The 14,355-nt window shown below is 15.7% G+C and overlaps 3 protein-coding genes across 3 annotated transcripts, besides 1 other annotated feature; all 3 read right to left on the reverse strand.

The window, feature by feature from the left end:
• Positions 1–1,270: part of a sequence feature that runs on past the window's edge.
• A 5,850-nt stretch (positions 1,271–7,120) lies between these two features.
• On the reverse strand, positions 7,121–8,236 carry PGAL8A_00140000 (conserved Plasmodium protein, unknown function; the record flags this gene model as incomplete). The annotated part of the gene is made up of 1 exon (XM_028674935.1): positions 7,121–8,236. One exon carries the CDS (start codon positions 8,234–8,236, stop codon positions 7,121–7,123), a length of 1,116 nt encoding a protein of 371 aa, XP_028526516.1.
• A 1,619-nt stretch (positions 8,237–9,855) lies between these two features.
• On the reverse strand, positions 9,856–12,000 carry PGAL8A_00140100 (conserved Plasmodium protein, unknown function; the record flags this gene model as incomplete). The annotated part of the gene is made up of 1 exon (XM_028674936.1): positions 9,856–12,000. One exon carries the CDS (start codon positions 11,998–12,000, stop codon positions 9,856–9,858), a length of 2,145 nt encoding a protein of 714 aa, XP_028526517.1.
• Positions 12,001–13,163: 1,163 nt separating this feature from the next.
• PGAL8A_00140200 (60S ribosomal protein L39, putative) lies at positions 13,164–13,642 on the reverse strand (the record flags this gene model as incomplete). Its single annotated transcript, XM_028674937.1, has 3 exons — positions 13,164–13,212; positions 13,387–13,490; positions 13,640–13,642. 3 exons carry the CDS (start codon positions 13,640–13,642, stop codon positions 13,164–13,166), a joined length of 156 nt encoding a protein of 51 aa, XP_028526518.1.
• Between the last annotated feature and the right edge of the window lie 713 nt (positions 13,643–14,355).

Here is a 14,355-nt window from a genome sequence, read left to right on the forward strand (position 1 = left end):
TTAAATTGTTCCAAATGTGTATTTATAAAATAACATATATAAATAATAAATAATTATATATATATTTTTTTTAATTAAGTATATAAATTAAATAACTATATTATTATTTAAATTAAAAATAAAATAAAACAAATAAATAATTTTACTATTTATATTAAATATACAAAACAAACAACTATTTAATTTACTAATTAAATTAAATATATAATAAAATAAATAATTTTATCATTATTTAAAATAAATAAAAATTTATTATTTGGATTAAATATTTAATAAAAATAAATAATTAATTTATTATCTATATTAAATATATAATAAAATGATTAATTATTATTTATTTTTGATTATTTAAATTAAATAACAATAAAATAAATAATTAAATTATTATTTTAAATAATTATATAAAATAAATAAACTTATTATTAAAATTAAATAATAAAAAATAAATAATTAAATTATTACTTTAAATAATTATATAAATAAATAATAAATTAAAATATCATTTAAACTTAATATAAAATAAAATAAATAAATTATCATTTAAATTAAATAATAATTTAAAATATTATTTAAACTTAACATAAAATAAAAATAAATAAATTATTATTTAAATTAAATTAATAAATTAAAATATTATTTAAACTTAATATAAAATAAAATAAATAAATTTTTATTTAAATTAAATATATAATAAAATAAATTATTAATTTAAATTAAATATTTAATAAAATAAATAATAAATTAAAATATTATTTAAATTAAATATATAATAATATAATTAAATTATTAATTCAAATTATATATTTAATAAAATAAATAATAAATTAAAATATTATTTAAACTGAATATATAATAAAATAATTAAATTCTTATTTTAAATAAATATATAAAATAAATAAACTTATTTAAATAAAGTAAATAATAAATTAAAATATTATTTAAATTGAATATATAATAATATAATTAAATTATTATATTAAAAAGGTATATAAAATAAATAAACTTATTTAAATAAAATAAATAATAAATTAAAATATTATTTAAATTGAATATATAATAAAATAATTAATTAAATTATTTATTTAAAATAAATAAACCTATTATTTAAATTAAATATTTAATAAAATATACAATAAATTAAATTATCATTTTAAATAGATAATTAAATTATTATTTAGAGTAAATAAACTTATTTAAATTGAATTTTTAATAAAATATATAATTAATTAAATTGTTTTAAGAGAAAATTATTATATATAATATAATTATTATTTAAACTTAATATTTAATAAAATTAATATCTATATTATTAAATAAAATAAATATAAAAAATTAAAAAATAATTATGTTATTATTAAAATTAAATATTTTTAATATTAAAATTAAACAGATAAATTAAATAAAATGAATTATTTTAATTTATTTATTAATTAAAATAAATTTAATAAAGTACTATTAGACAATTTGTGTTTATATTATGTAGAATAATTAAATAATTTAATTAAATATATTTTAAAATTAAATAAATAATAAAAGAATTAATTAACCAATGAAATTAATTAAATATTTTAATATAAAAATAGATAAAATAAAAAATTATTACATACAAAACAAAAATAATTAAATAAAAACATAAATTAAATATATTAATTAAATAAAATATTTATAATATGTTAAATATGAAAACATAATCAAAACTGAAATAGTGAAATCATAAGAAAAAATAAAAAGTATTTACATTATTCAATCACATGTTTGATAAAAAAAAAAAAAATCTTAGAATTTTATTTAATAAATTATATTGAAAATATATTGTAATGTTATTTATTATATGAATAAATTAAAGTAAATTAATCGATATAATTAATGCACATTGAAATAAAATAAATTATATAATTAATTATACATACTGTGACATAAAATGTTATGAGTAAATTTTGATTATTATTTTAAAAATGTTAGTTTAAGATAAATATATTAATTAAAAAGTGCTTATTGCTTTAAAAAAGGGAATAATTAAATGTAAAAGAAAATTGTTTAATTACCATTTAAAAATATATAATACAGTTAAAATAAAATTACGAATTTACAGAAATAAGAATAATATTTTAATTTTATACAATACCTTTTTTATTATTAAAAAAAATTGATAAATAATTATTTTTAAAATGTATAATATTTTTAAATAATAATTTAATATTTAAGATAAATTTGAATATTAAAATTATTGAAGAAATTTTTTGTTTTTTTTTTATTATATAATTTTTAAATAATACAATATAATATGAAAATTATGAATAAACTTAATTATAATATGAGTAGTTTTTAAGAATAATAATTATATATATATTTTTATTTAATAATACATTTCTAATATTTTTTTCCCTTAATTTTTCTAAACCTTTGAATTTATTTAATCTATTTTAAAATAAATGAATAAATTATATTATCTGTAGCTTATTCGTTATTTTTTCCTTTTTAAATTCTAATATTATTTCAATTATCATATTTTTTGTTAACATTTCTATTTATTTAAACATTATATATTTAATTTACATTAGTTATTATTTTTTATTCTCATGGTTTTGCTTTTTATTTTTATTATTGTATATACCCATTCTTAATATAATTATGTTAAAATGGATTTTTCCTAAATATTTATTATAGTCTCAATTTTCCTTATATGTCCTGTTTGTATATTGGAGAATATACAAAAACCTAAAGAAAATGATTATTTAAAAAAAAAAAAATTATAAAAATTTATAAAGTAAATTTATTTGATGATCATATCTTTTTAAGTATTTTCTAAAGTATGAATCCAATAATTTATATTAAGAATATTAAATATTTGGAATACTATTTAAAAGAAAAATTATTTTGTCATTTTTTTATAAAAAGACTTGTAATAATCATTTAACTTTGTAGTTCAATTTTAACGTATTAAAGGTAAATGTAAAAAAACAATAAATAATCCTAACTCTTAGTAGTAAATATAAATTGTTCTTAAACATATGATTAATCTTTAAATTTTTTGTATATAAAAAAAATAATTAAATACAGTTAAAATTTTATACATAAAATTGTAGTATAATATTCAAAATAAAAAATAATTTAAAACTAAAATATCGATATTTCTATTAATAAAAGTACTTCACCAGAAGTTGTAGAGATAGTTAAAATGTTTGTTTTTTCATTTTATTAAGGATGCTTCTAGCATACCATTTTTTATAAAGTTTCACTTTCACATTTTTACTAAATAAATTAAAACTTATATATTTAATGACACCTTTTCTTAAAACACATTTAGATTAAAAAGATGCAAAAATTTACAAAATTTTTAATACTGCTATCTTTAAATAATTTTTTTATAATATATTTCCTTTTTGAAATGATTCTTAAAAAAATTATATCTAGCTGTAAAGGATGATTATATTTGAGTAATATAAAACTCCTATGAAATTTAATGGTTTAAAATGCTTTTTATTTATACAAGACTTTTTAGGAATATACTAGATTTTTAGAAAACCTAATATAACCTATATTATGCATTTCGTAATCTAAAAAATATAATTTTATAAATATTTATTTTGTTAAGATTTTATATAAAATTTCTATATTTTTTCACGCAGAGAATCTTCTCTAAATTTTATTTGCATAAAAAGCATCATAGTTATTATAATCCTTATGACTTTTACGAATGTAATATCTAAAAGAAATGCATTATTACGTAATAACTTTTTTTTAAAGAAAATAAAATTAAATAAAAATTTTAATATAACGTTGAACATATTGATTAAATAAAATTGTGAATCATGTTTCAAATGAATAAAGAACTGAGAATAATTCTACACATTATAATAGTCATTTATATGTTATAATAAGAAATATTAAATTATTAAAATGAAAAAATGCGCCAATTTAAAAAATGATAAATATGATATATGCAATAAAAAAAAACAAATAAATCCTTAAATAAGATAATGTTTATCTAAATTTTATCTTAAATGTTTATGAAATTTTGTTGTCTAAATTATTAATTACGTTCTATAAAAGAAAAAAAATATATACTTTTTGTAATTTGTATTTTATATTATAAAATATATTATTCAATTGAAATATATATTTTAAAATTTAAAGATAAATATAAAAATATATAAATATAGAACATAAAGGTCTTAAAAATGATGAAAAAATCAATAAATATTTGATCTTGAATATCCTAATTAAAATTTCTATAATGTAAATTAAATATTAAAAATATTAATTTGCCATATAAATTATGGAAATCCTTATTATTCTTAGATTAATGATATTTACTTTCTTAATTTATTGCGTACGTAGAAATTAATAAAAGAAAATGAAATATGTATTTCTGTAATTTAAAATAAAAAGTTTTAAATTTCTTATGATCATTCAAAACGACTATTTTTAAGTTCCAATTAAAATGGGAATTTTGTAAGTTGTGTAGGAAAATAAATATTTCCACAAAATTTTTTTATAGAATTTATATTTTCATTAATTTTTTAAAATTATATAAAATTATTAAATAAATTTAGAAATGTAAAAAATTAAAAAGGTTACCACCAAATTTATATAGGTATAAAAAAACAAAAATCCAGGATAATTTATAATTATACTGAGTAATAAAAAAAAAGAGTAAAAAATTAATTTTTTTACTCAAGTCACATTTATTTATTTTTTTTATATATTAAAATATAAATAAAATAATTTTTTATTTATCCTTATTACCTAAGGAACTACATATTAATATAGCATTGCAAAATATTAAACCTTCTTTGTACGCTTTCCATTTTTATTATATATTTCATAAATTTTTATGCAATTTTAGAAAAAATCAAGTTTATTCATTTTTTATAGAGTATACTATATATATTTTACTTTAATTTCAAATGTAGAATCTTATTACATATTTGTATGAACAATTTTACTTATGTCTATATATATATTATAATAAAAAAAAAAAAATTATATTATTCTTATATAAACATAAATTATGAAAGAGAAAAATTTAAATAAATTTTATACGAGATTGTTAAAGAAATTTATTTTTTTGTAAAAATTAATAACAATAATGAGTATGGTTTTCTCCATGGTTCCTTTAGTAATTTTCTTAAAAAAATTAATGTCACGTTTTTGAAAAATATTCAGTTTAAATTATTTTAATAATTTAAATGTTTCATATTTCCAATTTATTTTATAGGAAAATTCTATTATAATTTAATGAAAATTAAAAATTTATCATAAGTTTAAAAAAATCGTAAGCATAATTGAAATAAATGTAATATATTTTTAGAGAAAACATGTGCATAAATTAGTTTTGCTCTTTTCATAATTTTTATTTTTTATAATATATAAATATTGCCTTGGTTCATAAATATAAATTTAAAATAATTAAAAAACGGAAAACTCTTATAATTCTATAAAAGTAAAATATATATATTCATAATTTGAAGAATTAATTTTCTAATGTTTTTTAATTTTTTTATTTTATAATGTATATATACCGCTAAAATATTGAAGGTAAATTTAAAAAATTTTTCATTATATATGGTATTTAATTTTTTTTTTTTAGTAAAAAAGCAAAAATTGGCATAAAAATAAAATAAAAGGATAACAACAGATATTTCGTTACTTGAAAAATTTAGAGATATGTTTCTTATTAAACATAGATACTTTATATGAATGTAAAATTGTTAAAGAGATAATATTTATTTCAGAGGTATTTATCCGAATAATATTTATTATTGTCTAATTTTTCATTCTCATTTTTTAAAATGTGCCAAATTTTTGCTAAATAAATAATACACATTATACGAAAATTCAAATTTAAATAATTATTTATATAAAAATCGACAAGTTTCTTTTTATTTTTTAAAGACAACAATTTTTTATCTAAATATTTATTTTTAGAGGTACTACCATATAAAGAATTGTACATTTATTTAAAAGAAAGTATAATTCTTAAGTAACATAATTTTATAAATGTTTTTTTTTGATGGAGAAATACGATTACAATAATTTAAAATTTTATTTTTCGTAACAATTTCATATGAATTTATGGAATTTTTATTAAATTATCTATCTTTTAAAAAGTTGTAACCACATATAATATTATAGATGAATTATTCTCTTATTAATTTAATTTTTAGTTTTTATAAATATAAATAAAGATAATTCATATTTTTCATTATTTTAAATTTCCCTTTTTTATGAAGAAGGAAAATTCACATTTTATATAATCCTATGATTTTCTCATATTTATTACAAAATGTAAATTATGCTTATAGAAGTAATTTAATTAAAAGGATAAAAAAGGGTGAAAGTAAGCATATACTTACGTTAATCGAATTTCTATCAATATATAAGCAAAAAAAAAAAAAAAAATAAAAAAAAAATAAAATAAAATAAAAGATAATTCTTGTTAACAAAAATAGAAAAAAGTGTGAAACAAAATCTAAAGCAAGAAAAAAAGGCTTTTATGCATGTAATATCCACATTGCTTTAGAACAAAAAAAAAAAAAAAAAAATAAAATAAAATAAAATAAAAGATAATTCTTGTTAACAAAAATAGAAAAAAATATGAAACAAAATCTAAAGCAAGAAAAAAAGGTTTTTATACATGTAATATCCACATTGCTTTAGGACAAAAAAAAAAAAAAAAGTGGCTAAATTATTTCTATGTTTATTCGTAGTAATTATTTTTTTATTTTTTAAATAGAAAAATTTATATATTTTTTTATTTTATTATTTAACTAAAAAGTATCCATGGAATAATTTGATATAATCTGACACAGAATTTAATAGTTCTACTAGTGTTAAATAAATGAGAACATTTTGTGAATATACTAGTATATTTATTATGTGATTTTGAAAAATTTTATAATTTAATTGCATATTTTTAATGAATATTTTTATTTTATTTTTACATATTTAGGAAAAATGCAATAGCCTATGTCGTCTTAGGTTTGAGACAGAGAATTATACATGATGAAAAATACCTAATTTATAGCTTTATAAAAACTATACATTTCACATTTTATTGCATCACATCTAGAAACTCCTTAAATTTGAATAAGTCAATAATCATGTATCAATTATTTCATTTATTATCATTAAAATTATCGGAAGATAAATTGTTACTATGGAAATTATTAAAAGTAAAATTTAAATTTGTATGTTTATTATTCCTTCCAACTTCTGCTGATTCAACATTTGTTTGTAAATTATGTGTTATATTTCTTGGTATACATCTGTGTATTATTGTAGCAAAATCTTTGAATTTTCCATTACTATCAGACTCATGATACTTAATTAAATTATTTAATTCTTGCGTAATTGATATATTTAGTTTACTTAAATATAAATAAAATTCTTTTTCTGAAATTTTATTAGCAATATAGTTTTTTATTAAATTTTTTACTGTATTATTAAAAAAATCTTTTGATATTATTTCTTTGTTTAAGTTAAAATTTTCTTCCCCATTTAAATACTTTGAAATTACTTCAACATTTTCGATTAAATTATCTGCATCTATAATATTTGGTTCTTCCCATGCTATGGGATTTCGGTTAGGCTCTTGAAAACATTGTGTATTTTCATCAACATTTAATTTGCGCCATTTTTCATCTTTTATTTTGTTTATAAAATTGTTTCTATTCTTTCTATTTCTACAATTATTTATGTATAATGTTTTCATTACATTCGCAAAACTTAGTGATCTACTAGGGCCATATAAGTATAAGGCCCTTTCAAATTCTGGAGTTATATCAATATTTGCCTCTATTAATTTATTCTTAAACTCTTCATCTTTTAATAAGCATTTATCCCACTGGGCGTATAGTTTTCTTATGATTTCATTTTTTTTTTGCATAGATTTATCAATATCTTCACATTTATCTTGTACATGTATAAATTTAGGATTGATAGACTCTGCTATACATTCGGAGTTATTTCTAACTGTTTTTGAAGGGTCATGAATAAGCAATAAATTTTTATAGTTTACAAAACCATCTTCAGTTACAGAACAGTGTTTCATCAAATAATCTATAATGTGGCTACCATATTCTATTTGAAACATATCCATCACCTCAATGAAAGAATTATACAGCATTAAACCATTTTTGTTCTTATCTCTCTTCTTTAATTCATTACATATTTGTTTAATTAAAACTTGGAAATTATCATCGTCTTTTATGTAATTATTTTCTTTCTTCATTCTTTCTATAATTTTGTGCAAATAATTTTTAATGTTATTTAAATATTATATATTATTATGATATAAATTGAAGAACTTAAATTATTTAGTTTTAATACTTTTTAAACTATGCCATAAAAATAAATTGTATATTCTTTTTAATTAATAATTTTTTTTTTTTTTTTACATTTTAATAAAAAGTTCCAATATAATTTTAAAATAAAAATACATATAAGTATTTATCTACATAGAAGTAATAAATAAATTAAATTAGACAACTATATTTTTTTAGTTATTTAAAGTTTAGAACTAAAGGAAATTTTAAATGATTTGATTGGAACATATTAACGAAAAAACAAAAAAAAATTTTAAAATAATTTTTCAAAAAAATATAATCATAATGTTTCATAAATAAAATTTATTTTTATAAATTTTTTTTTTTAATTGTAGTTTTAAATTTCTTTTTTAAAAAGTTAATTATGTTTTGAACAAAAATTTTCTTACTGGTATATATATATATATATATATTAATATTTTCGTATAGAAAAACAATATAGAATTTTCTTTTTTTTTTTTTTTTTTTTTGCACACTAAGTGTCATATAAATAAAAATTTCTAGCTAAAGTTATAACTTTTATTGAAGTTAATTTTGTTACATTTTATTTATATTTCTTTAGGTCTACTTATATTTTTGTTATTAGACAAAAAAAAAAAAATCACAAATAAAATTTATAAAAAAAATAATTAAAATACGCATTTCATTTTAAGTATATTTCTTTATTTTTTATTTATGTATAAAATTAAAAATTTTATTAAATATTGCAACAAAAAAGAAAAAAAAAGTATAAAATAATGTGTAAGTGAACATTTTTAATTTTATATAAGCAAGTTAGGTACTGTATATATTATATATCCGTAAAAATAAATACACAATTTTGTAACATTTCTTTTTTTATATTGGTAAAAAAAAAAGTATTAAGCTTTATATTTATCATTTATGATTTCTTATACAAATATGCTTTTAATTTCTATTTTTAATATAATTAAAAAATAGATATAAAAAATTCTATGCACTTTTTAATTTCATTGCATTTTATTGTTTTATTTTATACATTTTTTTTTTTTAAGTACAATTATTAATAAAACAGGAATAATAATTATAAAATGAAAATTTTTAATACATTATTTGTAAAGTCAGGTTATGAAATATCTAGAAATTAAAAAATAAATGCATACTCTAAAAATAAATATTCAAGGAAATTATTTTATTTTTGTTAAATTGTATATACAATAATCCATTGTCCTAGTGAGTGCAATTTATTAATAAAAATTGATCACATCGTATAATATATAAAGATAAAAATTATTACATATTACAAAAAAAAAAAAAAAAAAAAAAAAAAAAAAAAAAAAAAAAAAAATTACAAAATTTATATTTGCAGCTTTTAATGAGGAAATAATTTAAAAACACATTAAAAAATGTATAAATATTTTTAATTAGTCATGCTTATAAAGGGATATATCGTTTAAAATATTTTTCATTTTATTTTATTTTTTCTTTATTGAAACATTTGTATTACCAATAATAAAAAAAAAAAAAAGCATTTTAAAAAATACACCTGCACAGTTCATGTGAAAATTTATATAGCTATTTTAACATCTTTTTCTTTTCTTAACTCAATGTTTCTTATAATGTTTTTAATACTTTTTTTTTCCAAAGAATGCAATTTAAATATAAAATAGCTGTTTAAGAATGAAAAAATAGAAAACATATAGAGTAGAACTACATTTGATATGGCTATATTTTTTAGCACATTATCATTTTGTAAGCTTTTAAATCCGGATATATTTTGTAGAATAGCCACGTTTAAAAAAATAGCTATACATATGTCAATAAATCCATTTAATAAATAACCGTGGTAATTAGCATCCATAAGTGAAAAAAATGTGCAAGATATCGAAATAATTTGGATTAAATAAACGCTGTTATTACCAAATAAAATATATGTTATAAAATAAATTAATTGTAAACCAATAAATCCAATATAAAGTTCTCTCATAATTCTTAATATTTTTCTTATATTTAAAATATTTTTACTGTTTATAATTTTTAATAAATCCTTTTTATTTTTTCCATTATCTACCATAGAAAACATTTTATTTTTATTTTTAGCTTTAAAATTTTCATATGAAATATTCAAATTTTCATTAAGTGAATATTCCGAATCAGTTGTAGTTACTTCTGATTTTGAGTAATTTATTCCTTGTTTCCCATTTTGCATTTTTTTTTTATGTGTTCGATCATTTAATGAATAATGTATGTTATTATCGGGTGAATTTTTTACTGGTGTTAGGAATGAATTACTTTTATAGTATGTATCTCCATCATATTTATTTAGAGTATCGTTATTATTATTTAAATTCATAATTTCAATATTTTTGTTTTTTATTTCGTTTTTTTTAACTATATGTTTTTCATTTTCATCTAGACATTCAATGGACAAAATAAATGGAGTTTTTAAATAATCATTTTCCTTTTTAATTTCATTATATTTGCAACTATTTTCTTTATACATTTTTTGTTTTTTTTTTGAGTCTTCTTTTCCTATAGATCTGAAACATTCACTTTTTAAGGATGATGATTCATTCATGTTATTTTTATTATTCTTTTCCATTTTTATTGAGTTTTCATAACTATTTTCTTCCTCTATATAGTAGTCTTCACTGTCATCTTGATCTTTTTCTTTATTTTTCCCATTATCTTCATCTTCATTTTCATTTTCATTTTCATATTCATATTCATCCTCTTTCAATTCTTGTTCTTTTTCCATTCTTCTTTTTTTTTTTCCTTTTATTCTTTCTTCATGGAAATTATCTTTACTATAATTATTATCTTTGATTATATTATGTTTATCTACTAAGCTATTATCATTATATAATTTGTTATTTGTGGTGTAATTATTATTAAAGTTTTCCATATCAATATAATTTTTGTTATTACTGTGGTTGTAATTTGGTCTATCACTTTTTTTCTGTTTTGTTTCTTCTTGTTTTTGATCGTATACGCTTTCTTTTTTTTTTGAGTTATTACTTTCATTTCTTTCGATAATACTATATGGTGATGAATCAAAAGATGTGTTAGAAATATTTGTCTTAATTAAATTTATACTTTTTTTCTTATTTATTCCTTCAGATGAATTATTTTTTCTATTATCTAGAATTTTTTTATCATTAATATATAAATTTCCTTTCTTATTTGTTTTTAAAACCTTATTTTCATCTTGTATTGAAAGCTTTTTTAAGGTGTTTGCGTAAATGTCGTATATGGTATAATTGCCATTTTTATTAATGGAATTATTTTTTTTTAATTTTTCGTCTTCTGTATTTTCCACATTATATGAACATTCAGAAATTCTGTTTTCATTTTCATGATCCCAAATTAATGACTTAATATGAGGAAAAATAGGAGTATCATCAAAAATTTTTTTTTTTATTTTTTCTTCACTTTTATACTTTCGTAAATATTTGTCATGGTCATTTCTAGTTTTTCTCAAAAATTCTTTATATTCCATTGTATTTTTTTTTAATTCTTTCTTATGACTTTTATTCTTATCTTCATTCTTCGTTTTTATTTTAGATTTAGCATTTTTTCTAGTTTTTTCCTTTTCGGATTGTAACTGTTTTAACTTTATTTCATCTAATATTTGGTTAAAATCATTACTATTGTTAATATTAAGTGAAAAATCATCATTTTCTAGGTGAATGCTTTTATTTATATTTTTCATTCTTAATATTGCTAAAAAAAAAAAAAAAAAATTAAGAAATATAAAAAAAAAAGAGATACAAAAAAAATTATAGTTTATATTATATAATTTAAAAAAATTTAGACAGGATCAATAAAAAGAAAAAATTTAGATATAAAAGTTTTTTATATAAATAAAAATGACAAATGCGTTTTATTATTTGTTTACAATATAGTATAATTTATTTTATTTATCTAAATACTATATATTCTTAGTATTTTGAATATAACAATTAGAATTTTTTTTATATATTCTGTGCACACACAAAAAAAAATGTGTTAAATTAAAAAGATATAAATTTTACAAGTTACAAAATTTAGTAAATGTAAAATATTGCTTTTAAAATCACTGCTTAAATAATTAAATAAGAGATAACGTGCTAAAAACTTACATTTTTTTTTTTTTTTTTTTTTTTTTTTTTCATAAATTGTCCTCTTTAAAAAAGTTTAACATGTTATACTAGTTGCACATTTTATAATTAATCGATCTTTTTTATTAAAATACCTTGTTACATAAAAAAATTTTATTACACAAATTTAAGAAATAATTACATAATTTTCTTAAGTTCCATGTATTATTTTTAAATTTTTTTTTTTTTTTTTTTTTTTTTTTATGTCTCGTAGAAGTTTTTAAATATATTAATGTACTAATATATTTTTTTAAAATAAAAAAGTAAATTTTTTTTAAAATTTAAAAAGAAAAATGGAAAGTATTAAAATATCAAAAAAAGGGGAAGCAAGAGTTACCAACTTGTTCTAATAATAAATATTTTTTTTTTTTTTTTTTTGGTTATCTCTTTATCCCTCTCTATAAATCATAGTATAAATTATAATTAAATTTTATAGTTCTCAATAATAATATTTTATATTATTCGTTTTTCATTTTACAAGTTTATGTATTTAGTTCATGCAATTAAAAATTAAGTATAGTGTTTTTTTATAAAATTTAATTCTTATTTACTTCCTACTTTATATTAAAAAAATTATTTTTTATTTGCATAATGGTAGTTCAAAATTAATATATTATATCTTTACATATAATAAAACAAAACAATGGAAAAATGTAGAAAAAAAGTTCTTAACACACTTAAATTTTTCGTTTTTGTTTATAACTATTAGGGATAAAAATCAAAAACAATTATATACTTATAATCCTAATTTAGTTCTTCTCCAATGTCTCCTTTTTGTGTTATATCTAAAAATGGAGAATATAAAAAAGAAACAAAGATTTAATATAAAACGCATAAGTATAAATATAAAAATTGCAACATAATATACTACAAATTCATTTAATCTCTAATGGTAATATATATTTATCATATTATACGTATATTTGTAGAACTTCATTTTTTTAATATATATTTATTACCTTATTTTCGTATCTTTCTTTAATCTATACCAATGAGGCACTGGCCTATTTTGCCTCTTCTTTTTACCAAGCTTTTGTTTTAATTTGAAACTTTTTATTGATCCCTAAAAAAAAAAAAAAAAAAAAATACACAAATGAAAATATTTAATTTCTCTAATTTTTGTTATGTATTTTTATCTTATTATATTTTTAATAATTTTTTTATTTTTTATATAATAAAAAAAAATATTTTTAGTATATTTAATATATTTACCATTTTTGTATGAAAGTAAATAAATTAAAGGATGTTAAGTTTGAAATAAAATTCAATTTTAATTTGAAATATGTAATTTAAATAGAATAAAAAATAATTTTAAATAAATCAATTATATTTTTCTTTTTTAATTAAATTAAAAATGATATTTATTAAAAAAATACATACACAAAATAAAAAAAAAAAAAAAAAAAAAAAAAAAAAAAACAGCATGTAAACCTATAAGCCCTTATGACTCTGGCAGTATTACCTTTTGTTCATTCCTTTTTTTTATATATATAAAATATATTGAAAGCAATTTGAAATTATATATATATTTTTATTCATATTAATATTTTATTTTATTAAATCGTTATTGTTATATAAATTTTTTTTCATTTTTTAAGATAAATTAAAAATAAACAGAATTAGGATATAGCATGTCAGAAAAAAAATAATATATATATTGGAAGTTTTATTTATATTATAACAAGGCTATTTATACATTTGAAAAATTAAAAAGGAAAATTTTATATAGTTTATTTTTAAAAAAAGTAAATATAAAATCTTTTCATATATAAAAATAAAAATAATTATAAATATTTTTTTTTTTTTAACATTTGTAAATTTTTAAAAATTAATTTGTATTAAGAATGTTCATCTTTTAATAAGTAAAGAAAAAATATATTGATAAACCTTAATATAAAGATAATAATGTTGTAGCATTTTTGCTATTA

This window comes from Plasmodium gallinaceum (genome assembly GCF_900005855.1).
Source record: "Plasmodium gallinaceum strain 8A genome assembly, contig: PGAL8A_v1_65, whole genome shotgun sequence".
Taxonomy (NCBI): Eukaryota; Apicomplexa; class Aconoidasida; order Haemosporida; family Plasmodiidae; genus Plasmodium; species Plasmodium gallinaceum.